This window comes from Labrus bergylta, chromosome 6 (assembly GCF_963930695.1).
Source record: "Labrus bergylta chromosome 6, fLabBer1.1, whole genome shotgun sequence".
In the NCBI taxonomy this organism is placed as follows: Eukaryota; Metazoa; Chordata; class Actinopteri; order Labriformes; family Labridae; genus Labrus; species Labrus bergylta.
Genome location: NC_089200.1, coordinates 28,946,441 through 28,971,606, shown reverse-complemented (window position 1 = coordinate 28,971,606; position 25,166 = coordinate 28,946,441). Strand labels below are relative to the sequence as shown.

General features: G+C 39.7%; 2 protein-coding genes across 4 annotated transcripts in view; both read left to right on the top strand.

Annotated features, from left to right (window-relative positions):
- The window catches only part of herc2 (HECT and RLD domain containing E3 ubiquitin protein ligase 2), a 55,799-nt gene extending 50,962 nt beyond the window's left edge, over positions 1-4,837 (top strand). For all 3 annotated transcript variants that reach the window (XM_065956124.1, XM_065956123.1, XM_020632431.3), the window contains exons 88-91: positions 751-941; positions 2,071-2,176; positions 2,264-2,476; positions 3,922-4,837. In XM_065956124.1, coding sequence (XP_065812196.1) covers positions 751-941; positions 2,071-2,176; positions 2,264-2,476; positions 3,922-4,194 — 783 coding nt within the window. In that variant the 3' untranslated portion in view covers positions 4,195-4,837. The remainder of the gene's footprint in view (positions 1-750; positions 942-2,070; positions 2,177-2,263; positions 2,477-3,921) is intronic.
- A 15,193-nt stretch (positions 4,838-20,030) lies between these two features.
- oca2 (oculocutaneous albinism II) overlaps positions 20,031-25,166 on the top strand; it is a 59,936-nt gene continuing 54,800 nt past the window's right edge. Inside the window, exons 1-2 of the mRNA XM_020633087.3 lie at positions 20,031-20,340; positions 24,286-24,534. Coding sequence (XP_020488743.1) covers positions 24,296-24,534 — 239 coding nt within the window. The 5' untranslated portion in view covers positions 20,031-20,340; positions 24,286-24,295. The remainder of the gene's footprint in view (positions 20,341-24,285; positions 24,535-25,166) is intronic.

Below are 25,166 nucleotides of genomic sequence, written 5' to 3'. Positions count from 1 at the left end.
TCCAGGATCAGGACATAAGATTGTTCTTTCATGAGGCTCATTGTTTCATGATGAGCAGCTTAGTGTCAGACATTTTGTAAACGTTCATAACTATTATTCAGCTTAACTCTAATTGTCTCTAAAACCTGAACCCTTGTGTCTGCCTCTCAGGTTCAAAAAGAATGTCTTCATGTCACGTTATTACACAACATTTCAAAGCCCTCATGATCAGCATTAGAACCTGCAAAGAGAACACATTCCTATACATTCCTGCTCAGATTAGATATTAAGCCTTTTAGCCTCAGGCTCCACAAAGCACAACCGTCAGAAACACGTTTTGTTACGTCACACCGTGCCTGCTCCTCCTAAAGTTAATCTATATTTATTCCAGAAACAGTAGTCGTCCCACAATCTGAGCTTTTGTTGAAGAGTCGGCGTGAGTTGCCTCCTGCCCTCACGCTGTGATCATGAGCTCCTGAACCGTCTTTGGGAGAATACTTGAGCAGGAAAACAAAGCTGCTCTTGTTTCCAAGTTTTGCCCCTGAGATAATATAAAGGTTGGATGTCAAATTAATCCACCACAAGACTTTAGGAAGAATTGATTGCCGGTAGGCTCACGGGAACTGTGAACAAGGCCATCCACACTCAAACACATGCATACAAAATAGATAAATGAAAAGGAGGGAAATTATACTGTAGGTAATAAAGAGACAAACGATTGCAAGAGTTCTGTATAAAGAATTAAGCAGTGATCGTTTCTGTATCTCTCAGGTTGATAAGGATTTTATTCCCGGCCTGATGTACATTCGGGACAACGAGGCCACAGCTGAGGAGTTTGAGGCCATGACGCTTCCCTTCACAGTGCCCAACGCCAGCGGTCAGGACATCCAACTCAGCTCCAAGTACTCCCACATCACCCTGGAGAACCGAGCTGAATATGTCCGTCTGGCTATCAATTACAGGTGAGAAAAAAACCTGCTGAGTAATCAAAACGTACACTTTGCAGTTTGTTTGAATAGACCCGGATAGGTTCAGCCCCGAGGTTTTTTTTTAGTCACTCATGTCAAGTGTGGGTCAAGAGTCAAGTCATCATTATAGCTCCTTTCACACATGCAATCCTGACACTTTCTGGAAAAATTCCGGACACCCTGATACATTCACCAATGTGCCTCACAGCGGTAATTTTTCGGTTGCACAGTAAATGATGTAAATGATGCTGCAGATATCTCGGTGTAATGCTTCCAACATATCCAAGATGAAGTGTCCGTTTGCATTCACAGGTGCAACTGTACTGGACAGTTTCAGGAGTGCAGGGCATGTGTGAAAGTGGCTTATACTGTTTGTCATTGGGTGTCTCACGATTCAATTCAGAATGGATTTTCGATTCAAAACGATTCTGGATTCATGGATTCAAAGTCTATTTATGAATTAGTACATGCTTCAGGGTCTAGTCCAGTCATCAGTGAGACCGGCTGAATTTCTTGTTGCTCTATTTGTCATTCTACTGAGTTAAAGAGCTAGCCTTAACACTTTGCAGGGAGTGACTGACTAGCCCAATTATGAATCGATTTTAAATCTTAGAAGAGAAGAATCTTGATTTTTAAATCGATTATTTCCCACCTGTATGTACAAAAGATCAAAGAAGACAAGACAGTAAACACTAAAGTCTGTTAAATTTCACAAACCATTATTGATCTCAGAGCCTGGTTTGTAAGGTGTTAGCACTTTCACATCACAACATGAAATATTTAAAAAGTAGGTCATGTCAAATCAAATAAAAATCGACACGTAATGGGTAAACATTATGAACAGTATGATGTGTAAAAACAGTTTGTTGTATTAGTCATGATTAACAAAGTTTAGCATTTATATTACCATGCTTTTGTATGGTCCAAAGACTGCAGTCTTGATCCGGTCTGTAATTTCTCAGGGGAAAAAAAGTTAGGTCTATTTATTTGAAAATAATATTTTTAATCAAGCTTGGAGCAAATTGCCCAGTTTCATTTGGGTCTTGTTCATTTTAGATCAATGGAGACCTCTGTAATGTGTGAGTTAACCTTTCTGTCTCTTTCTTTTCCCCTCCCTTTTCAGGCTCCATGAGTTTGACGAGCAGGTCGCTGCTGTTCGAGAGGGAATGGCTCGAGTCGTTCCTGTTCCCTTATTGTCGTTGTTCACTGGATACGAGCTGGAAACGATGGTTAGTCAGAGCAGTTGAAGGTCCTGACATTGAAGCTCCATCCTCTGCCTGTGTGCTGGTTTGATAATAAGCGTTCCCTCTCCTCAGGTGTGTGGAAGCCCCGACATCCCTCTCCACCTGCTGAAGTCAGTGGCCACTTATAAAGGAGTGGAGCCCACGTCGTCGCTCATCCAGTGGTTCTGGGAAGTTATGGAGTCCTTCTCCAACACAGAGCGCTCTCTGTTCCTGAGGTTCGTCTGGGGTCGCACACGTCTGCCGCGCACCATCGCTGACTTCAGAGGGCGAGACTTTGTTGTGCAGGTAAGGGAAGGAATTGCGACTGCAGGTCTTCAGAGACGCAATCTTCTCAGCCAGTCTGAGGGTGTGTTTAGTGCAACTGTCGAGGAAAGAGATGTCATCACTGACCCACTATGTTAGAGCAGATACTAGTATCCTAGCTTTCATCTGGACTGAGAGGCAGAAGAACCAGAATAAAGACACATCATGTCGATTAATGTTCCTTTTTTCTCGTCTTGTTTTAAACAGTTTAATTATGGTAAATTGGTTAGCATGTTCAGTTTGATTGCTAAAGTTGACTTGCTAGCTAGCTTGTTTCACATGCAATACGTTTGTGATTCAGCTCTGGCTCGGAACATGTGTTTCAAATGTGTGTTGGACATTGTTCGGAGAGTTTGATAACAAACAGGATGTCATGTTTAAAACTATGAATGGCAGCCAAACCGCGAGCGAGTCACACACTGGCTACATACTGAGAATGGGACTATTTTTTTTCTTTGCTAGCATTGTCTCCTTAAACGCAGTGCTGCATTGTTCAGGTAAAATGGACCTTATAAGGAAATGAGATCTGTGACTTTTGGAGCTGTGTCTCATAGCTCTGTTAAAGAGTTAATATGACTAGTATAGGGGTTAAAGTATATTGTGATAAACTGGTAAGTAGACGTTAATACTCCTAGCAAACTTTTCTCTAACTTTAGAGTCTAACTTTCTGTTTATCCATCACAGTGTGAAATTCAGATTTGCTACTGTTGTTTCTCAGTCTATTCATCTGACTTCAGTCTTTTTATTTCTACACAAGTCAAGCCCACAGACTGACCAACACTGATAAAACTAAAACCCTGTAAAAGGCTGCATGAACTTCACAATCTGAACAGTTGGTATTTCAGTCGAATCAAACTTGAACGTGATTTTTTTTCTAAAAATCTTCATACCTCCCACCAGAGAGTCTATTAAACACTTCATTACACACACATACACCCACACACATACATGTAAAACATGAATATACCCCTTTTCTGGCCTGTGCTAACTGTAAGTGTCTCTTGTGTTGTATCGTAAGTGTATTATCTCTTGTCTTGCAAAAAAGACCAAAAGTGTGTGTGTGTGTGTGTGTGTGTGTGTGTGTGTGTGTGTGTGTGTGTGTGTGTGTGTGTGTGTGTGTGTGTGTGTGTGTGTGTGTGTGTGTGTGTGTGTGTGTGTGTGTGTGTGTGTGTGTGTGTGTGTGTGTGTGTGTGTGTGTGTGTGTGTGTGTGTGTGTGTGTGTGTGTGTGTGTGTGTGTGTGTGTGTGTGTGTGTGTGTGTGTGTGTGTGTGTGTGTGTGTGTGTGTGTGTGTGTGTGTGTGTGTGTGTGTGTGTGTGTGTGTATCGATATAATATTGGCACACAAAATATCGCAATACTATGCTGTATCGTTTTTTTTCCCCCACCTCTACTAATAGATCTAAACACTTTTTCGTCTCTGCCTGTAGGTGCTGGATAAATACAACCCTCCTGACCACTTCCTACCTGAGTCCTATACGTGTTTTTTCCTGCTGAAGCTGCCCAGGTACTCGTGTAAACATGTGCTGGAGGAAAAACTCAAATACGCCATTCACTTCTGCAAGTCCATCGACACCGATGACTACGCCCGCATCGCCCTGTCTGGAGAGCCCGCCGCTGACGACAGCAGCGAGGACTCGGACAACGAAGACGCCGACTCCTTCGCCTCGGACTCCACCCAGGACTACTTAACCGGACACTGAAGTTTCTAGAAGGATCATTGAAAGAAGAGGATCATTCACAGAGAGACTGCACTAATCTCACCTGTTAACACACATTCATAAAAAGACACAAACGTCTGTGGGGGGGAAATGTGCAATGAGCTTTAAAAGCATTATAAGCTAAAGAGAGGATCAAACACACGTTTGCTCTGATTTTAGTTTCTTTAAAATTAAGTAAGGTGATCAGCTGCACATGTAATTGTCATGTTACATGGGAATTATGTATATTGTTACAGTTAAAGAGTCAAAAAAAATCAAGGCTCCAGCCTAGCACTGTGGTAGATACTCCCTCTGGTTTGTGTGAATTACCTGTCCCTAGTTTGTATATAGAAACTGATGTATGACAGAACAGTAGAATGACTTTTGGTTTCTTGGTAACAGCCACATTTCTTTATTAAAAAACATTTTTAACTTAAAGTCAGTGTTTCTCACTCGGCTCGAGTCACTCGGAGCCCACTGAAGGGTCATTTTAAGAGTCCTGTATTCACCCCCTCCCCCACCATGTCTGTGCACTGTCTCCTTAAAGAATGTATATAATATGATTGTGCCATGTATTCACAGAAGGTCTCATTCCTGCATAATAAATGTTAATACATTTCTGTTAATAAATCAAACAAAGAAACAGCGTTAGCCTACTTTGTGAAGTTTTATTATATTAGAACATTTTGGTAAATCATTCCATGTTCCTGCTCTCCCTCTGTCCTTAAAACAATCTGTTCCTTTTTTGTAATTTGTGATGTCTCAGAAAAGTCTTGAGGGAATCATTTTAAACTTGGCACATTCTTTGCCTTGGCTACGTGGACCATTTCTTATATCAGCCTGTGTAGACTTTATAAAAATGCTACAAGGGATTAAACACAATGTGACATGCTGTTAGAATAATCTGCTTTAGCATCAGAGATACAGTATTCAACTATTTATTCTTCCACACAAACACCTTAGCTTAAACTGGTGCCAGCTACCAGACACACAGAGGCTCTCCCTCTCTCACTGTCAAAGCCAAGCTGAAGTGAACAGAGAAATGTGGCAATACCTCCCAAGTTCAGGTGAACATGCAATACAGTCAAACAAAACAATGAAGCAGAGAAGACACAAGAAACTCACTCATGTGGCTCCTACAAGGATGATTTTTGTCAGTCAAAGGTCACTATCATTTAAATAATGTGTGATAAATAAATAATTCAATAAAATCAATTTTGTGTAGATGTGCAAAATGAAAACATAGTTTAGAAGGATTAATTGTTTTTTTTAATTGGCTTGTGAAATATGATACAGTTTCATACAAATGTGAATTGCTGAATGGTTAGAGTCTAACTTTGATCTATGTGACTTCATATTGTCCTGGAACAGGATATTAACACATTTTTTTGACGGCACAGGAATGCTGGCAAAGAATATCTTTAAATGTGGCACAAATGTCCTCTGGGACTTGAGGATGAACTTTTGTCATTTTTCTCATGCAGGTTTTAGGTTTCTTTTTCCATTAGTTTGAGAGAAAGAAGGCAGCCTCAGTTTATTATCTGATAATCTCCCCTCACTCTTCTCCTCATGTAAATGTGTCTCTGTTCATCCCTTCTTTTGACAGCAGATCAGAAATAGAAAGAGATTTGATTGGTATATGTCCCTCCTGAATATAGTAGTTCTGCACTTGTGTTGTCTTTTGTGTTGTTTTGTCTTCCTGCGTCAGCTCAGGAAGTTCAACCTGCCCCTGGAGCTGCTGATCATGTTTTACACCTCCATCACTGTCTGCTTTGGATCTGCAACCAAACTGGACAGACACAGACTGCAACGGACAATCAGGACTGCAGAAAAAAATATAGATGCCGACCTGCCCCCCATCCAGGACTTACACCGGTCCAGGGTCAGGAAACAGGCAGGTAGCATCACTGCAGACTCCTCACACCCCGGTCACAAACTGTTTCAACTCATCCCCTCTGATAGGCGTTACAGAACACTTTACGCCAAAACAACAAGACACAAGAACAGATTCTTCCCCCAGGCTGTCACTCTGATGAACACTAAACAGTCACAGAGTGTCAGAACCGCAACCGCTGTGTAATAACCATGCAACCTAACCTGCACTGTGAATGCACATATACATAAATATATACAGTATATACAGTATATATATATATATATATATATATGATTTAAATTTTAATTATCAATCGAAGCGCACCTTTAATGTACACACTGAAAACGCTACTTCATGTAAATTAACCCATCTGTCACATGATTACATTTTTTAATATCATGTTTATTTCAGTATTCTTTGCATTACTCACCACTGCACTGTTGTCTTATTTAGTTTTGTACATATTAGTCTATTTTAAGACAATTTTGTGTTTATAGTTTATACTTAATTTTTATACTTTGTACATAGAGAGCACAGTTTACCGAAGAAAAATTGTGTGTGTGAGCATACATTCAGATTTTTTGGTTAAGAAATTCTTGAAGATTGTTTATCTTTTATTTTTAAGATTTATTTTTTGGGTCTTTTTGTGCCTTTAATGGAGAGATAGGACAGTGGATAGAGTTGGAAATCAGGGAGAGAGAGAGAGTGGGGAATGACATGCGAGAAGGCAGCCACAGGCCGGACAATAACCTGGGCCACCACCTGGAGGACAACAGCCTCCATACATGGAGCGCGCGCACTAACCACTGCGTCACCAGGGCCCTTTGAAGATTGTTTTTGATATACTTATATTCCCCGTCCCATCAAAAGTTTCATTATTATAATCATTATGTGAGAAACACTGTCAAATTAAAACTGAAACTTGACTGGTTGGAATATTTAAGTTAATTTTACTTTAATGTAACATGAGAGGACAGAACAAACAGCTGGACCTGAGAGGAGTTTATAAAAACAAGTGCAACACAAACTGTTTTTTAACAGGTCTAAAGTTACACCTATTTATTGGTTTATACAGGCTAAAAGAATCAACTTTTTTAATCTGGATTAATCTTTATTTTCTTTGTTGGGAAACAATAACGGCCTGCTCTCCTTATAAAAAACGTGTTATTAAGTTTCTGTAAACTAGGTCGGGGGTTAATTTGGGTTTTATTTCCTTCTTCACACCAGACGGCGCCCAACACCAAATCTGATTTACTTTTTGATTTCTTGAATAATCTTTTTCAATATAGTATATGGTACAAAGGTTGCAGTAGGACAGTGGGCTTGGAGCATAGACTGTAAATATTGGGAGGTGGGGGGGGGGGTGTGTTTACATCACTGTTAACCCCTTGCTATATGGGATTAAGTAAATCTCACATGATTACCTCAGTGGCGTGCTCTTGTCTCGAGCATCATGAGGGGGGTGTGCCTCCTCAACGTGCTGGGAAAAGATGATGAAGGGGATCTTAAGACCTACACTGCCTCGTGCGCTGACTAAAGAACACATTCCTCATAATGTCTGCCTGCGGTTAACTCCTTTAAGTACATGTGTGTAGTCTCCTACTACAACCTGTATATGTACATAGTTCAGAAAAGTTCAAAGCCATGCGAAAAAATCCTCACTGTTTTATGAAGGCTTGATTTGGCTTAAATATCATTAGCATTCTTTGCAGACTTAGTGCGCAGTAATAATCACAAAGAACATTATGCTGGTGGGAGTCAGGTGCTTCTCACAGTACAGTGAGGGAGAAGGGGTGGGGGGGCAGAGACGAGTACCTCGCTCATGTACTGTTACATAAACCAGCACGTAAACACAGGCTGTGTTCACATTTCACCTTAATACATGTTCTCACTGTGATATTACCAACAGAATATACACTTTAAATCATTTGAGAAGGTTTCTACACATTGATTATAAATCTTTGAACTTTACGCAACGCCCCCTTAAACATTTTCTCAATCAGCCTCTTACTATGAGCAATCCCAGGGCGCAATACACGAGAGATTTCTACATTTGAGATTTTTGCCTGGGATCTTAATGGTTTTAAACTGGGAAAGTAGTTACAGAGGTTAATTCTTTAATTCTACATAAAGTAAGGAAAGTGCTTAAAGATGTACGGCCTTCCGTGAAGTAAAAGTCTTCATTTTGATGTGTTATTTTCAGATCTGAAAATGCTTTGCTGTTCAGAAGGCTATATTATATTAGTACAGTATAGTATAGTACAGTATAGTATAGTATAGTATAGTATAGTATAGTACAGTACAGTACAGTACAGTACAGTACAGTACAGTATAGTATAGTAAGGTCTGCTTGGTGACAGTGATTTTGTTCGTAATTCTTCCATGTTTCGTACACTTTTTGCACACATTTGTTTAAATACTGTTCTTGTGTTGTGCATATGATAACTTGAGTTATCAATCATATACCAGTAATTTATTTATTCTGAAATAATTAGCGCCTGTTATGAATAATCCAGTTCCCCCACACAATAACAAAAATATAATTTCCCTGCCACCATACTTTACCAAAGTCTGTTTTTACAACCAAGGTTTTGACCACTATAAACTACAACAAAGGTAATTGGGGGATGGCCTCCCTTTCCCTTAAAAGTAAATCAAATTTCCCTTCCAGGGAAAATAAAGGTCTGAACTAAACTGAACTGAACCAACCAAGAGGTTACCAAACTTTTTCTGCCAGCCCCACTTTGGCTGGTGGAACTATTTTCAAGCCCCCCAACCCCTCACTATATGCATGGACACATAAACTTGTATTGATATACACTAATCCCACTGTCAGTCCTTTGCTAAAAAAAACAACTATAATTTAAGAATTTATCTCAAACATCGTCTGAGAAAAGTACAAAAAAGCAGTTTTCGGTGCAGTATTTACTTCAGGGACTATGAGGTCAGTAATAGGTTACAGTTTGTGCCACGCCCCTAGTCACTCATATTTTTGAATAAATATAGGTTTATTGATTTTTTTGACAAATAGAACCTTCCACTAGTGTCCAAAGTATAGTCAGATATACAGAGAAAAACTGCAACCAACACTTTTGTATTTTGAACTGCCTTTTTTATACCTATATTGAGATACTAGAACTATAACATACAACTGACTTATTCAGTTAAAGTTATTAGGTAACTAACTACTGTTTAATCATCATGTCAAGCCGTAAATCTTGTCAAAAGAGAATTTGCTGAGCATGCAAACATTGCAGGCAAAATTTACCTGAAACAGATCCGATCCAAAAAATTGAGTCTGAGCAAAAAAAATATAATTGAGCATTTTCCATCACATAAATGTATATTTATGGCCACCAAAGTACATTTCTGACCTGTTTTTATATATTCAAAATACAATTGCTGTGCACAAGTGAGAGAACAAGGGAGAGAGAGGGAGCTGATAAGCTGCAAACCTTTGGTATGGATCTAACGGCTATATATTTTTATACACAGTTTTCGGAGGCTCCGTGCAACACAACAAAAAGAGAGCAAAAGACAGAAAGAAAAGTCAACTGTCCATGCATCCCTCTTATCAATGCACCAATTGAGGTGTCAAAAGAGAAGCTTTGTTTCAGTACTTTTCTGCAGCTGCGTCATCATCGATAACCCCCTTGGATCACCTGATGTGATAAAGGAATATCGAGTGACACTTTTCAAAGGGCAAATAATCTCTATTAGAGCTTCTTTAACGTACCCCTGGTGGGTGTGTACATGTGTGCCTAAGAGAATAGTGGGAAACAGAAGTAAGATCAGCAGATTAATTTAGTTTGTTACAAAAACTAAAATAAGTTAGAGAAAGAAGCACAATTTAATGAATACAAACCTAAAATTAAAATATACCCTAAAATAGTAAAAACCCCCCCCATGCACAATCCACCACCAGGTATAGCGTCATCCTGTTGGATACACTGGGCATTTGCAGTGTGAACACAGTCAGAGAGACACAGAAGAGGCAGCTCTATGTGTGTCTGCAGCAGCATGTGACTGCACGTGGGAAGTAGACCAAACAACATGATGATCCTGTGTCTGACACCTTCAAACAGCTTTTCCTCTCTTTTACGTGGTTACGTCTAATCTGCTCTTTGGCACTGTGGCTTAGAGAAACATGTCTAGTCTAATGAGAGAAGTAATGAAATGTTTTATTCACAGAATATAGATACACTAACAAGAACCCTGTACTACATAAAAACAATACAAGTGATTGTAATTAGTAGCCCTCTGTTTTTCTCTTCATTCACTAAAATTCAGTTTTAGGCACCTGTAAGTTACCATAAACATTTGCATGGTACCGAGTGGTTCAGTCATGAGTGCAGCATAACTTGTGTGATCAAAGTATGTATGGTTATGACCAGAATAACGAGGACTGTTGAACCATATATAATCATGATTCATTCCTGGAAAAGCTGTGTGTGTGACTTACTGTGGGTGGTGGGATGTGGAATCAACTGTGCAATCTTTACCTATGAACATTTCAGGTCGAGTGAAGTACACTAAAAGACCTAGAGTTACAGCTACAAAAGTTAAAAATGTATAAAAAGCAAAGCCTCGGGTCAGCATGTACAGTTTGTTGTTTTTATTTATTAGTTGGACTTTTGTAAATTATGCCTGCAGCTTTCAACAGAAAGTAAAACAAGCAAATGCCATCCAAAATGTCAGGATGTCAACATGATGCCAAGAACTACTTATTTCATTTGTGGATTTGGGCTGAAGTTATACAGTATGTCCAGTGTTTCCCACACAGAGACGATATAAGACATAAACTTAAAAAATCTGTATAGTATCACCAATTACATCAATAAACTAATGATTAATCAGTCCTCGTCTCCCCCGAGCGTTCTGCAGGTGATCAGAGAGAGAGAGAGAGAAGCACTGTGTGTATTTAGAGGGTAGAGATGCGCTCATGGATGTGTGTGTGTGAATAGTAAAACTGAAGGAAGAAAGTTAAGCAGAAAAAAGCAACAATTTACAATTTACCCTTTGCTTCTCAAGCCCGGCTCTCCTTAGTAACTGTTATTAGGTAAGATATCTTGGTGCCAATCAGACAAGAAGAAGATATATTTTATTAATCCTTCGAGGTGAAATTAAATTGTGTACCAGAACCAACAAAGGATCAATTAGGTCAGAGAAAAAAACAAAATAGTGTATCAACTAATCTTAAAATAAATACAAAGCCTAATATAAAAAGGGTAATCATTTTCAATATGTATGTTCAACAGACGGACCCCCCTCTCCCCTGCAACTTCTACTGCCACAGGTGAATTAGACCCCCATCCGATAACAAGGTGGGTTCTCTCACACTCCCTAAGTTCAAAGACAATCTTTTGTAAACACTCAGTGATGCAAACACACTCTCTCCTTTCCCTTCCCCCCTCTCTTTCTCCCTCCCTCCTTCCCTCTCAACATTGGGCCTCAGTCAGTCATGGAGGCATTACATGTAAAAACCTACATTTATGTATAAAATAATATTCATGATTTACACATTAAATTATTTTACTGCTATTTTATGATGTTGCGCGATTCAGCAAATTTAAGCAACCCAACCCTGCACTTTTTTATGTGAATTTGAAATTTTGGCCAATCAACCTATTTCATCTAGTGGCATCAACATGTCCGTCACCAAATTCAACTCTTCGTTATTCCCAAAATTGTTCCACTTAGGTCTCCAATGTTGAATACACTTTGTTCTGGTTTACTTTGCCTTTAATATCTTTGGAAGAATGCATGCTTTTTTTCTGGCTATTGAGACAGCACCTCCTTTCTACGAGGCTCCAATGTGATCGTTTCTTCTACACGATCTACCAAATTACTTTATGCTGCTGTTTAAAATAAAGTGGCTGGTAAATTTTTCAATCCACCAGCCACAGTGGCAGGTAGGCAAAAACAAGCTGATGTTTACCCTGGTCATCAGTGATCTCAAGGAGTGTTTGTACAGTAAGATAGTAATACCCCTGACGTTTTGTGACCATGTTTAAATGATGTGACCGATGAAACTGTTCAGCTCTTTGCATCAGGAAAGGATCAGAGAATCATGGGAGCAAAACCTTAGCAGTCTGTGCTACTTTTGAGAGAACTTTCTTAAGCACAAATACAAATTGAGAGCTTAACCTTTTTGCCCATGGAAGGCAGCCTTATGTTTAAAGGATAATGAAGTTCAAGTATGTGGAAGTGATGGACTCAGACCATGTCACTGGAATGTATTAACAAGGAATTACTTGACAATATTAGTTGATAAGTAGAGCAGTTTAATTTCCCCAGCAGGATGTGCAGATGGATATCGCAAGGATTGTATTGAACCCGGTATCAATACCGATACTGCTTATCGATACTACTTTATTTGGTAAAAAAAAAATGAAGACATGACATGAAAGATGTCAAAAAGGACAAATCTCATGAAAGAAGTCTATTTACATGCTTTATCATAACATGATATGCACTACTTGAAATTACTCCCCAATAACTGGATTCATTTTATGATAACTTTATTTTAAGTTGTTAAGTTTCAATACACTCCCCTGACAGTTTAAATACCCTTGTAAACTGATGGTAGCACTTAATAGTAGACTATCAAGAGGCGATGATCTCCATCGATCTGAGAGAGAGGGGGGGCGGGCGTAATTGCATATGGACAGAAGCGCAGACGCGAAACAATAATTTAATCCTGGAGCCTGATGTAAATCTGAAGCTATCAACCCTCAGGTATATCACTGCAGTTAATGTAGCATGTCTCTGAAACAGAGTGGCAGATAACCTGTCTCTTATGAATATCCTCCGCAGGTTGAAGAGGCATCGTTTGATCCCGTGTATTATTAGGACCAGAAAATATGTATTTGATAATCATCTACTTGTCATTATACCTGCTCAGATGTGGAGTGATGTATAAAGGTAATTCACTGATTTGTTGATTCATCAGGCACATTCACATCTGCGTAGCGTATTGGGAAAACTTATGCTCACTGTGCATGCTTCATGTATGCCTCTGGGCATTTCCTGAAGCAACCCGTAATAATGATGAGCCCTCTTTGTGCAGTCAAATGCATTTCCTCATACTTCCTTCAATGATTTTGCTAATATTTATCAAACACTAGCCCTATTCAGAATGCCATTTCCCAGACCTTGCTGGAGGGACATTTCTCATCTAGCCTGGGAAGTCCTTGAGATTTCCCAGTAGAGCTAAAACCCATTGCTGTGTTGTGAGACATCTGGACCAACTTGCTTAGCCTTCTGTCTCCACAACCAGGCCATAGATGAGCAGAAGGAAATGGATGGATGGACTTTGAAGTGCCTTCAATCGTAGATCACCGTAAAAAAGATCAACGCTAATTAGTTAGATTCTGATGTCATACGTGATTTATCTTACAACACTCCACAGCAGCTCTGCAAACTTCATGAGAACATGAATACACGTCAAAAATGTCATAGGCTAATTTTACTATTACTTTTTGCTAAAGTCTGTCCAAACTTTGAATACATATATTTATTTGCAATCTTTCCCATTTTATATAAATGATATCTAATCCTGAAGCTGTTTCAAAAGCTTTTAAAAGTTCAGTTTTCATTTTTTTTGAGACTAACAAAACATTGATGACGAGGTAGAGAGATTAAACCTAAAAGAGGGTTGATGCAAGCAGCCTTGTGCATTGAACAAAGGTACGGTATGTGTGTGTGCTGGAATGGGGAACCAACTTGATTTTTATTGTCCTGCTGCTCCGAGCGCTTCTAGTTGAGAATCTTTCAACCTTTCAGAAGGGCGCTGCTGATGTCAGCAGTGTTCTTTTCTTTTCCTTTCCGTGTCTGCTTATTATTATTATGCTCATCATCCAGACAAAGTAGTCGGTCAAGCATCCTGTTTGATGTTCATAATAAAGCACTTTCCTATCTGAAAAACCACCAGGAGCACTCAAACCCTAACTCAGGTGTACACAGTTTACTGATGTCCTTCTTGACTTTGCCTATTGTCCATAGGCTGTAAATAATATTGGAAGAAGCCTAAGTGAGGGCTTTGGAAGCCTGTCCATGTCTCAACTTAAGGTCGCACTCACACCAGGCAATCCGTACCTAATATAAGCATGCTTCACCCTCAAACTCCAGTTTGCTTGTCTATTGCGAGTGCTCCATACCATGCTCAAGCACGGTACACTTCCTTTGGCCCTGGCATGGTTGGAAGGGGTGCTTCGGCAAGGTACAGTACAGTCGCTCATGCATGAGCACAAGCATGAGTACACAACATGGACATGAAGTATAGTCGATCCCTGCCTCCATTATAGAGAAATCCCACCAGAGTGTTATAGCTGTATCTGACTGTATAGCTGTATAGCTGTACCTAAAGAATGAGCCACAATGTCAGTAAAATAGTGTCATCTTGTGCATGGGGGGGCGGCCAGCTTGTTCCCACACAAAGTAGATACCTGGGCAGGCCGCCCAAGTTTATTTCCGACCTGTTTTATTTAATTTTACATTTATTCATAAAATTGCTGCGTGCTGAGACGCGCAAGGACCTCACGGCTCCTGTTTACTGTAAAAAAAAAAAAACTCCCCTCTCTACTCCAACGGAGGGACAAGAGTGAAGAATCACATCAGCAGAGAGAGAGACAGCGATAAGGTCCACTGTCCGTACATCCCTCTTGTATATGTACCACTGTTGCGGAGTTCTTTGTGCAGTGACATGCGCACATTACCACGTTTAAAAAAACAACAACTAATTATTAAAGGTTTAGTGTTTTCAATCAAACCCATTTGACAGAGATGGCAGGATGCCACATCTCTCACATCACTGACACTCACCAATAAACTCCACAACTCTGCCGCATCTGACGCTCACTCCCTCCCACTGCCATGCACAGATCACCCCTGTTCATCAGAAACTCCTCTGTCTTCCTATCCCACAAATAATCTGATTCAAAGTCGTTCTTCTCACTCTTAAACCAACCATAATCTCACCCACCACCACCTACTTAACTGACCTGGTCCACCAACACACGCCTCCACAGCCTTTGCCTCTTATACTGAACTACTTTTACTGTGTTGTTCTTTCTTTCTGTCCCATTTTGACTTTCTAGAGTGTCTTACACTTTCAGGGTGCACTCACACTAGGCACAGTTGCCTGTACCATGCTGAAGCATGATTTACCCCCTCCCCAGTCCACTACTGGCCTGAACTGACATTGCTCCAGGCCAAACCGGGCCAGAGCACAGTTACTGCTGTACATAGATCATCACCATACATCTAGTGCTGCTTCAAGGACAAAAGTCCACACTCTTAGTATGACAAAGGGGAGGCCACACCTTTCTATATAAAGAAATTCACACCAAAAGACTGATAACAGGTGAAGGCCAAAATCCAAACCACTCAAGGTGAAAAATAAAAACCCAACAGACTGACACCGACAACACTTGAAGGAATCTTGGTGTTCATGTGTTACTTGTAATGACAGCTGTCCTGTTCTATTGGAAAGGTATCCTTAAATGACTTCTTTCCTGGATTTCCGACTCTATCCACTATCCTATCCCTACAATAAAGGCATAAAAAGCCCCCCCCCCCCAAAAAAAAAATTAACTTGACCTTCAAGTTAATTTAACGGGCCGCCCCCCCCTAATATAATGGTAGGGGAAACACTGCTGCTGATATCATGACTACTTGGTTTTGGCAAAAACTCAAGACTAGGTATGCTGACAACAACCTGCTCCTCAACACCAGCAAGACGAAGGAGATCATCGTGGACTTCAGGAGAGAAAGAGGAAGCACGCACAACCCCATTCACATCAACGGGGTTGGCTGTTGAACGTGTCTCCAGCTTCAAGTTCCTGGGGACCCACATCACAGAGGACCTCTCCTGGTCCACTAACACCTCCAGTCTGGTTAAGAAGGCTCATCAACGCCTCTTTTTCCTGAGGACACTGAAGAGACTCCACCTGTCTTCAGCTGTACTGATGAACTTCTACCGCTGTGTGATCGAGAGCATCCTGACCAGCAGTGTCTCAGTCTGGTACGGAAACTGCTCTGTCGCAGACCGTAAGGCGCTACAGCGGGTGGTAAAAACCGCCCAGCGCATCACAAGGTGTCCACTTCCTGCCATTGAGGATGTCCAAAGAAAACGCTGTCTGCGGCGAGCTCACGGCATCTTTAAAGACTCCTCCCACCCTGACCACAGACTGTTTACCCTCCTGCCCTCCGGTAGGCGCTTCAGAAGCCTCCGGACCAGAACCAGCAGACTGAGGAACAGCTTTTTCCCCAGAGCTGTTTCTCTACTGAACTCTGCCCCCCGAACTCTGAACTCTGTCTCTCTCTCTCTCTCCCTCTCTCTCTCCGCACCCTGCTGACCCCCCCCCCTTTCCCCTGCACATCACCTCACACCCATCATCCCCCCACCACTCCTCCTGGTCACACACACACATCTCTCATCCACCTGTATTATTGTATTATAGTATGTTCATATTATGTCCATATTCTTTATATTATCTGTAAACTAGTATAGCATGCTCACTGCATCTTAATCTGTATATTATAATCCTAAGAACACACTTATTTTGTAGCATTACTTATTTATAGCATTTATTTATATTTATTGCATCCCATTAATCCAGCCATCCAGATATACCTAATAATTCACTTTTTTTGTCTACATCTGTAAATTTTGCAATTACTGTACATAGCACAGAATTACTGTACATAGCACAGACTCTTGCACTTTCTGCTGATTTGCACTTCTGGTGAGATGCCAAACCTCATTTCGTTACTCTATACTTGTATATGTGTAATGACAATAAAGTTGAATCTCATCTCATCTCATAAGTACTGAGAATGTTTAATGTGCTACAGTTTGGATATTAACACATTCACATTCCCCAGAGAATTGTAGGATGATGAAGATGTCTGAGATAGTTGTGTTATAGTAACAACATTAAGCAGTAACTCATTCATAAAGGACACAGAGTTAGTCGTGAAAGTGGTATCATTATTTAAAGCCCCTGGCTTACTCCCATCTCTCCTTATTGTACATGTGATTTCTCTGTTCTCTCTTTTATAGCTGACCTCAGCCCACAAGACCAGGATGCCATCTCCCCCAGGCCATCTTCTCTGCGTAGATTTCATGTTCCGGTGTCGCAGGAAACACTCAGTCCAGACCAGGTGACTCCACACACTCAATGGGAAACATTGTCCTCCCTGATTCTCAGTAGAGACAGTAGATGCTGGAATTTCATTGTAATCTATTGGCTTAAAAATTCATTTTGAGAGAATGAGTTGTTGCTGATTTTGTCCAGTTCACTGCATAGATAAATTTAATTGTAGGAAGGTTTTAGTGGTTAGAGCTTCTAATTACTTAGGTCCTGTTAGTCTGGTTCACTGGCTTTGCTCATGGATGGCCAGATGTTCAAATCCTAATCTGCTCAAATGTGTTGGGCCAAGAGGAAATAGATCAAAAGAAACAACCTAAGATACACAGTGAATAGTTTTTTTTATTTCAGTGTTTAGATTTAATTTCCTGTTTTATTTTGTCATTTCTTTTCATTGTGTTTCTCTATTTCCTGTGTGTATTGTTATTGTTACATTCTTGAGATCCTAGTGTTTCCTGTTTTATTTTGTAGTTCTTGTCCTTGGTGTTTCTTGTCTTTCTTCCTCCCTTTGTCTGGTTTCCCTCCATTTTGCCCTGATTGTCTTCACCTGTGTCGTTACTCTCACCTGTGTATGATTACCCCTGTGTCTTATTAGTTTCAGTATACCCCCCCTTTTGTTGTCAGTTCACATCTACCTACCTGAGTTCTGTGCTAGTTCCTCGGGGCTCCTTGTGTTTTCACCATTTATGGATTTTTTCAGTTACAACACTTTTTTAAACTCTAAAGAGTAAGCCTTTGTTAACGTACTCGAATGTGTGACGCGTCTCTTTCTCCAGAGAAACTACTTTATACGTTGACTTTGCATTTTCAGTCACCCAAAATGCTGTTGTTGTAATTACTTAAACAGGGCCTAATTGTGCAATTAGGAGTTGAACTGGAATTGTAGGTAATTAAAAACAAGAAATTACCCAATATTTGGTGTCTAGGATTTTATTCTGTAGTATTGATATATATATATTTTTTAACTACAATTGTTTAAAAGTCTGTGATTGACACATAATGCTTAACCAGAGAAACTTTTTTTGAAACTGCATAAAATGAGCAGGTGCTTTGTACAAAATGGTAGGGCCCTGTACACACAATCCCTAAAGACCTTTACCTGCATAGATTCTTTTGATTATTGAGCCCTCATTGGACTGAGTTTTCTTCTTTTCACTAATCTGACTAACCCTGATAATGAGGCAGGTTTCAGATCAGCTTTCTACCATTCCCTCTGACCTTATTTGCACTTAGTCAAGCTTAATGGGCTCACTTCACCCCCCCCCCCACACCCCACACACACACACACACACACACACACACTTGGAACTTGTATTTATAGATGATTTTGTCATAATTGCAATACACTTAAAGCCCATGGAAACCAAACTTGAAATGTTTAAAATCTGTATGTTAAATCAAAATCTAATGTATCATTGAGCATCCACAAAAATCTGAAAATAAACATTCATAACTTTCATAACATTGAACATTCATAACTACCCGGAAAGCTTATGTTCAGAACAAGCTTATTTGCAGCTAAGACCATTTCTCAGGACTATGTGGGCGTGGCAGCTCACGTGTCAATTCCAATTCGGCCCCATTCCTTTTGTATTGGAACTGTCCCACTTGCTTAAATCATCTTGGGGTATTAGCCACGTTAATGCAGCTAGCTGGAACACTGTCTTAACATCTTCTGTCATCCACACAAAGAAAACGGTGTCATACTGTTGACCGGTGGAGCTGGGCGGAGTGACTCTAGCTGTATTGTTAGATTTCAGTGGGCAGGCACATATAGAGGCTGACGTGTGGGGAAGCAGGACAGCAGCTGCCATTTGGCAAAGCCAAGAGCTTTCCAGATAAAACTGGTTAACCGGTATTGAGGGTAATCGGCGCAGCATATGCAGGAGTGCTTTTGCAAGACTCTGGCACAGCTCACCAAAACACAGCCCCCTGTTTCTCCAAATCTACCGCAAGACAAGCTGCAATCTTCATCAGTGGATGTGCAGCCAGGAACGAAACAAACAAGCATTAGTAGTTTAGTTGCACTTAATTTGGCTGGACATGATTTATGTTTTCATTATTGATTTGACATTTTTTATTCAATAATTCTCAGAGCTAAACCTGCACACCTCACACCCAACATCCAAAAATGTTCAAAAGCCAAAATGACAAACTCGCGAAAATGGTTGGAAGGTAACTTCAAATACTTTTAGAGAGTTGATATTATGTACATAAGATCATAAATAACATAGTTAGAAGCTTTTGTGGATTTGGGTTACAGGGCCTTTAAGACTTTTCAGACACAGAAAAGATACTCGACATTAAAGGAGGGACTCGGCTCTGCACAGCTTTTGCAATGATAATTCACCTCTCTGTCTCTGACCTGTCTGACCTTCCTTCACCCTAAATCTGTGAAGTTGACTCAACCTGCTGAAGTTAGTTAGGCTTTATATTTGACAGCTCTCCTTCCCAGAACATAATAGCATTAACAAATTAGAATGTGTTCACCTTTAGAGTAATCTTTTGGTGATCAGGATGAGATGATACCCTTAAATCATATCTTTGTGACATGTTTATTCTAAATTCTTTCTCTTTTTTCAGAAAAATGAAATAACCTTGCAATGTGTGAATAAAAGTGTATCTCTTTGGTTAAGAATAACTGTCATGATTTGAAATGGTTTTTTTCACAGATTGATTTAGTGCAGTGGTGGAGGTGGTGGTGGTTGTGGGAGGGGAGCTAATCAGCATGGGGATTTCAGTTGTAAAAAGTGGAGAGAATGATTGAATGGGAAAGTTTTCTGCTTTGAGTGGAGAGAGAAAATTGTGCCACTCCCTCCCTCCTCCTGACTCAGAGTGCTCAGCAACATCTCCCTCCTTCGCTGGGGAGCACAGGAAAGGAGTAGAAAAGAAACTCGGCCACTCTTAGCTTCATAAATATTTTAACTTTAAAACAATCCCAGAAACAGTACCAAACATCAGCATTTCTACAGGATTTCAGAATGATTTATTTGTGATTTTTGTTGTTGGATATTTATCTTTCACATCACATCAAATCATCAATACTTATATCATCAGACTTGTTATTGTCTTCATCACTGTCATCATCATCTAGGACAACTACCATCTTCAACTTTCAAGGTAAGCCTGATCACTTTCAGTTCTGTCACTTTCTGTTCTTAGAATAAAAGTTTACATTTTGGTATAAAGTTAAGATTTGGCCCTGCGTTCCCTGTGCGGTGGATTTACACAACTGCAATACAGAAGTTGGCTTTGTTTGAGGGGTTTTAGGCATTACATCCTAATACTGCTGTACAGCTCTACAAAGCTTTCTAAAAATCCCTTTCATTCCACTAATACATAACTGGCTGTGTGGTTTTTATTTTATGTTCTATATTTTCTGACAATACCTGATACTGAAAATCGAAATGCGGGAAGAGCCAAGGACTTGATGCACAACATCGTACTGTTGCATTATTTTTGGTACTTTTGTATTTTTGGAATTTTATAGGCCTAGTTGATATAGGTTCTGTAATTGCTGTGAAGGAGGGTGGAAAATCAAGATTGCAGATTGTGTTTGTCGTCGCACACAGCCCACAGGCGGGATGTCATATAAAAAGGATGATTCTTCTCTGTGGTGAGCCATATCTCAAGCATTGGACAAGCTTATTATGTGAGGTGTAACCAAATAGCAGGCAGCATTCATTGACACTTTACTGAGTGCCAAAAATTGGTGAACGTAAATCTAAGAATAATTGTGCATCACTAAATTACTAAAATGTTGGTTTTATGGCTGTTGGTAAGACATATTTGTATTTATTTTTTATGTACTATCAATGGTCCAGCTTTAACCTCTAAAGCTGTTTAAATCCTAATCTGTATTGACAATGGCTCAATGCTATGTGAAATGTTAAAGAGATGGCCCTCAGGAGTTATTTTCTAGGAAATGTTGGAAGGTTCAGTTGTTTGATCCTGAACCACTGCCTTACAGGACTGTAGCCTTACTACTCAAAGAGGTTATTATCACAGAGCTCAAATGTCACACATGAGTTCCTGTTGCCTTTTCATGTGAGCAATAATCCCATCAAATTCATGCAGCCTTTGTGTTTGCAAGTACCTCATGTCTGCTGAAGCTGACCTCATGCTGTGAATCAGTCAGCTGTTAAAACATGTTGCCTCCTTTGCTATTGTGGTCTCTAAAAGTTTATATGTAAAATAAATAAATAAAATATACTGTCGCTGACAAGTTGACCGCGTGTACTGTAGTACTGTACTGAGGCTCAATCATTTAAGGATTCAGGGTCTCAGCTTTACAATAGAGCTCCTTGTTCCTGTTTGCCCCTGGGAAGGGAGGTTAGTGTAACTGACGTATCAAATAGAGCGGGTTAAGGATGTGATGTAAGTTAACTGCATCATTCAAGTCACTTGATGAGGAAAGTTCTGAAGGTCAACAGTGGTGAAGCAGATGAATACACTTTGATGAAATTAAGGAAATCTATTTAAAAAGAGTAAGTGTACTAAAAAGTCAGAGCCATACCTGTAACTTTGGATTTGCTATAATCAATATTTTTACATTAATAGTGTGTCAAAAGACCACTAGTATGTGAACCCACAGGAGTTTAAAACCCCCACTCTGTGGTTTCTCGAGGTTCTCTGTAGATTAAAAGCATCTGAGATCTTGGACATGACTATCTTACTAAGCTTTTATTTAGGGTGTTTAAGATCTCGATCAAGAAAAGCATTTTTGTACGATTTTAAAACTATTATCCATCCATACTAAATCACACACAGGCACAAGTCACATGACCTCCCATGGACTCAGTGCCAGTGTTAACGGGCATTGGTTCTCTCAGGCAGAACAGTAGTGCTGATATCGCAGCAGGACATGGGATTGCTTGGAGCCTCCTGCAGATGCAGGCAGTAGTAGGAGCAAAGACAACAAGTTCTGAAATTCCTGTTATTACTTTTTTATGTTCATTTAAACCCCTCAAGTCGAGGCTGATGATTACTTCCTGAATAAAGGATTTTGTGATAGTGGCGTGACGAATCAGGGTATGGAATGTTTTGGCTGATAAGACCCAATCAGAAAACAAATGTGGGTGTTTGTTTGCCATATCATTTCCAAAATTCTTTGTTTCAATAAGTACACAGTGAAAGCCAACCCCAGAGTTTTAGAAATCAACATAATCTAAAATTGTGTGTAGCTCAAGTTTATGTTTTATGTTTTTTCTGACAAAAACAGAAGGGATGTGACTTAAATGTTGTTTATCCACCAAGAAAAAACTGTGTTTTTGGTCACTCTCACTGCAATTGCAGCAATCTTGTTCTCACTGTGTAACTAACTGTACACTTCCCTGTCACCAAGAAAGTAGATGGTGGCATGTAGTAAATAACTCAGGAACTAGATAGCATTATGAGAGTGGTGAGAGGTGGATACCATTGATATGTGAAAACAGACTGATGAAGTCAACACTGACATAATTAAAGCCAAAACCATGGTCTTTGCCCTCAACCTAACCTAAGTAGTTTTGGTCCTTAAACCTGTGACCAAACTGAAACCTGTTGCAACCTTTTCACAACATTAAAGGTAGTGTGGTTTTGCGATCAAAACTCTTTGGTAAGGTTTTGGATAAGATCATATTTAGGGGGGCTATTTAATACTTCCATAATCCATTTGATTTCAAAATGGACTTAACACTGAACTCCGCTTTGTAAGTACCGGTTAAATCAATTTAGCCAGCTAATCGTATTTCTTGCAGGTGCTTTGCCCATTTTTTATGAAAGAACACAAACACTTTGCACTGCAATCACTAACGCACACACAGCATTAGCAGGCAGAAAAAGTTAGAAACAAATCAGGAAATATGGTATCATTTGGAATGATTACTTTGGTTTTTGTAAACTCACCCATGAATGTGCATTCGCTCTTTCTCCTTTGTCAAAGAGACTGCCATTCAGTGTTGAAATATTATTGTTAAGGCCAAACAATGATCTGTGCCTTAACCTGCGAGCAAATTGACCCTATCTGTGGCTTTTTCAAAATGTAGATGGGCTGAGGATCAAGCACCAATGGTACTTGGTTAGGTTTCCTGAAAAGAATGATGTTTGTGCTGAAATAGCAAATCAGTAACAAAAACTTTTTTTTCACATAGACCTCAACCCTGCAAGGAATTTGTATTTCTTTACTACACAATGAAATAACCTGTACAAGTCACTTAACTTTTCAAAAATCAAGTGTAACCACCTCTCACTACTCATATAGTGTCAGTGGTAGCAGGGAGTTGTTTCCATAGCTAAAGACTATCCCATACCCAGAGTACACTACCTGCTCAGTATACAACGACTAGACGACACAACAGTCATAAGGACATCCTATATTCTAGATGAACCTAAACCTTTAAAACTATGTAAAATATGAATTTTGCTTTTTCTTCGGGAGACCACCGTTTGTGTCCCGTTATAAATCAAAAGTAAGGTTGAGGTATAGCCTTAGTCTTAACCATTATTGTCTCCTAAATCTTACCCAGTAGTTTTTCAACTTTGACATTGCATTTTGTTTTCAATCTATGCACCTAAAGTACTTGATGAGATTTAGAACAAGATAGTGTTTTGGACTATAATTGCAAATTACAGTAATAGATTTGGTCATACAGGGAACTCAAATTGCAATTTTCTGGGTAAATATGCTATCCAACTTACTTCCTTCAAGAACTTTGTTGCACTTTATAATGAAGTACCAAGTACCACAACTCTTGAACTATGCAGCAATAACAAACAAATGGAGTTTGACATAGCTTCAAGCATGAAGAGGCTACAGAGTAAATGTTTTTCTTTGTAAAAAGCAAGACAGCTCAAACAGTAAATATTAGACTTCTTTAATGGCAGTATTTACATGACTACAAATGTGTTACACCATTTGTTTGATAATGCAAAAAGCAACTGTATGCTATTGTATGCAACTGCTATGTACTTCTCATTTGAGGGCATGTTGCCAATTGGCCATTCCATCAGTTATTGTAGGTTTATAGTTGAAATTGCCCATTTTGACATATCTACTAAATCAAATCTTTTCCACCTACCCTCCAGCTGTCTCACCATGTATTTGGAAAACAAAAGCAACCTGGATATTGAGTTGTCTCAGACGTCAGCCCAAGGCCCACAGGGAAGGAGTAGCCTGAGGTCACCAGAGGCCGTCGCCGGGAACTTTGAGGAGCTGCTTTTACTGCAAGGATTCTCAGAGCGGAGAGAAACCCAGAAGCTGCAGTCTTCAGGTCTGCCCACGGGACAGTGTGCCATCCATAATGATGGATTTCTCCCTGTTCGACAAGAGGATGGGTATGACTACTCAAATTGTGTTTCTGCTCATTAATGGTAGTTCATTGACAGGATTTAGGGAATGTTTAGAAGCATTATTGAGGATAAAGCTGCTCCTGAGGGCCACATTGGTTGAGCTACAGTACATGTCAGTGAGTGAGTAGATGAGCTAAGTGGTTACTTGGATAAGCAAAAGCAAAAACCTTGGCCAATAACAAACTAAATGAGTGTCCTATCACTGTGGTACTCTCCCTCAAAAAGGTTTGGTGCTTGGAGTTGAGTTAAAATATCCTAAATAATATTCACTTATAGAACAACACCTGCCAAAACTTAAAAATAAGTAAAGATCTCATCACTTTTTATATGTGTTATGAAAAATATGAATATGAAAGCTTAAAATTGATCAAAACAACCATATATTATTTCAGTAGTCTCTGACTTGCATAGCTGAAGCCGATTTGGTTACAAAAGAGTACAAAAATCTCATGAATATATGTTCTTTCTTTTTTTTTTGAAAAATAATTATGGACTATTCAGCTTCTTTTTTTTTTGGTGCATTTTTATGGAAAAATATAAATTATAGTCCCCAGGTTCATGGTAATAATTGAACATTGTAAGCCAATGATTCTGCCGTGTTCATTGGACAACAGTGG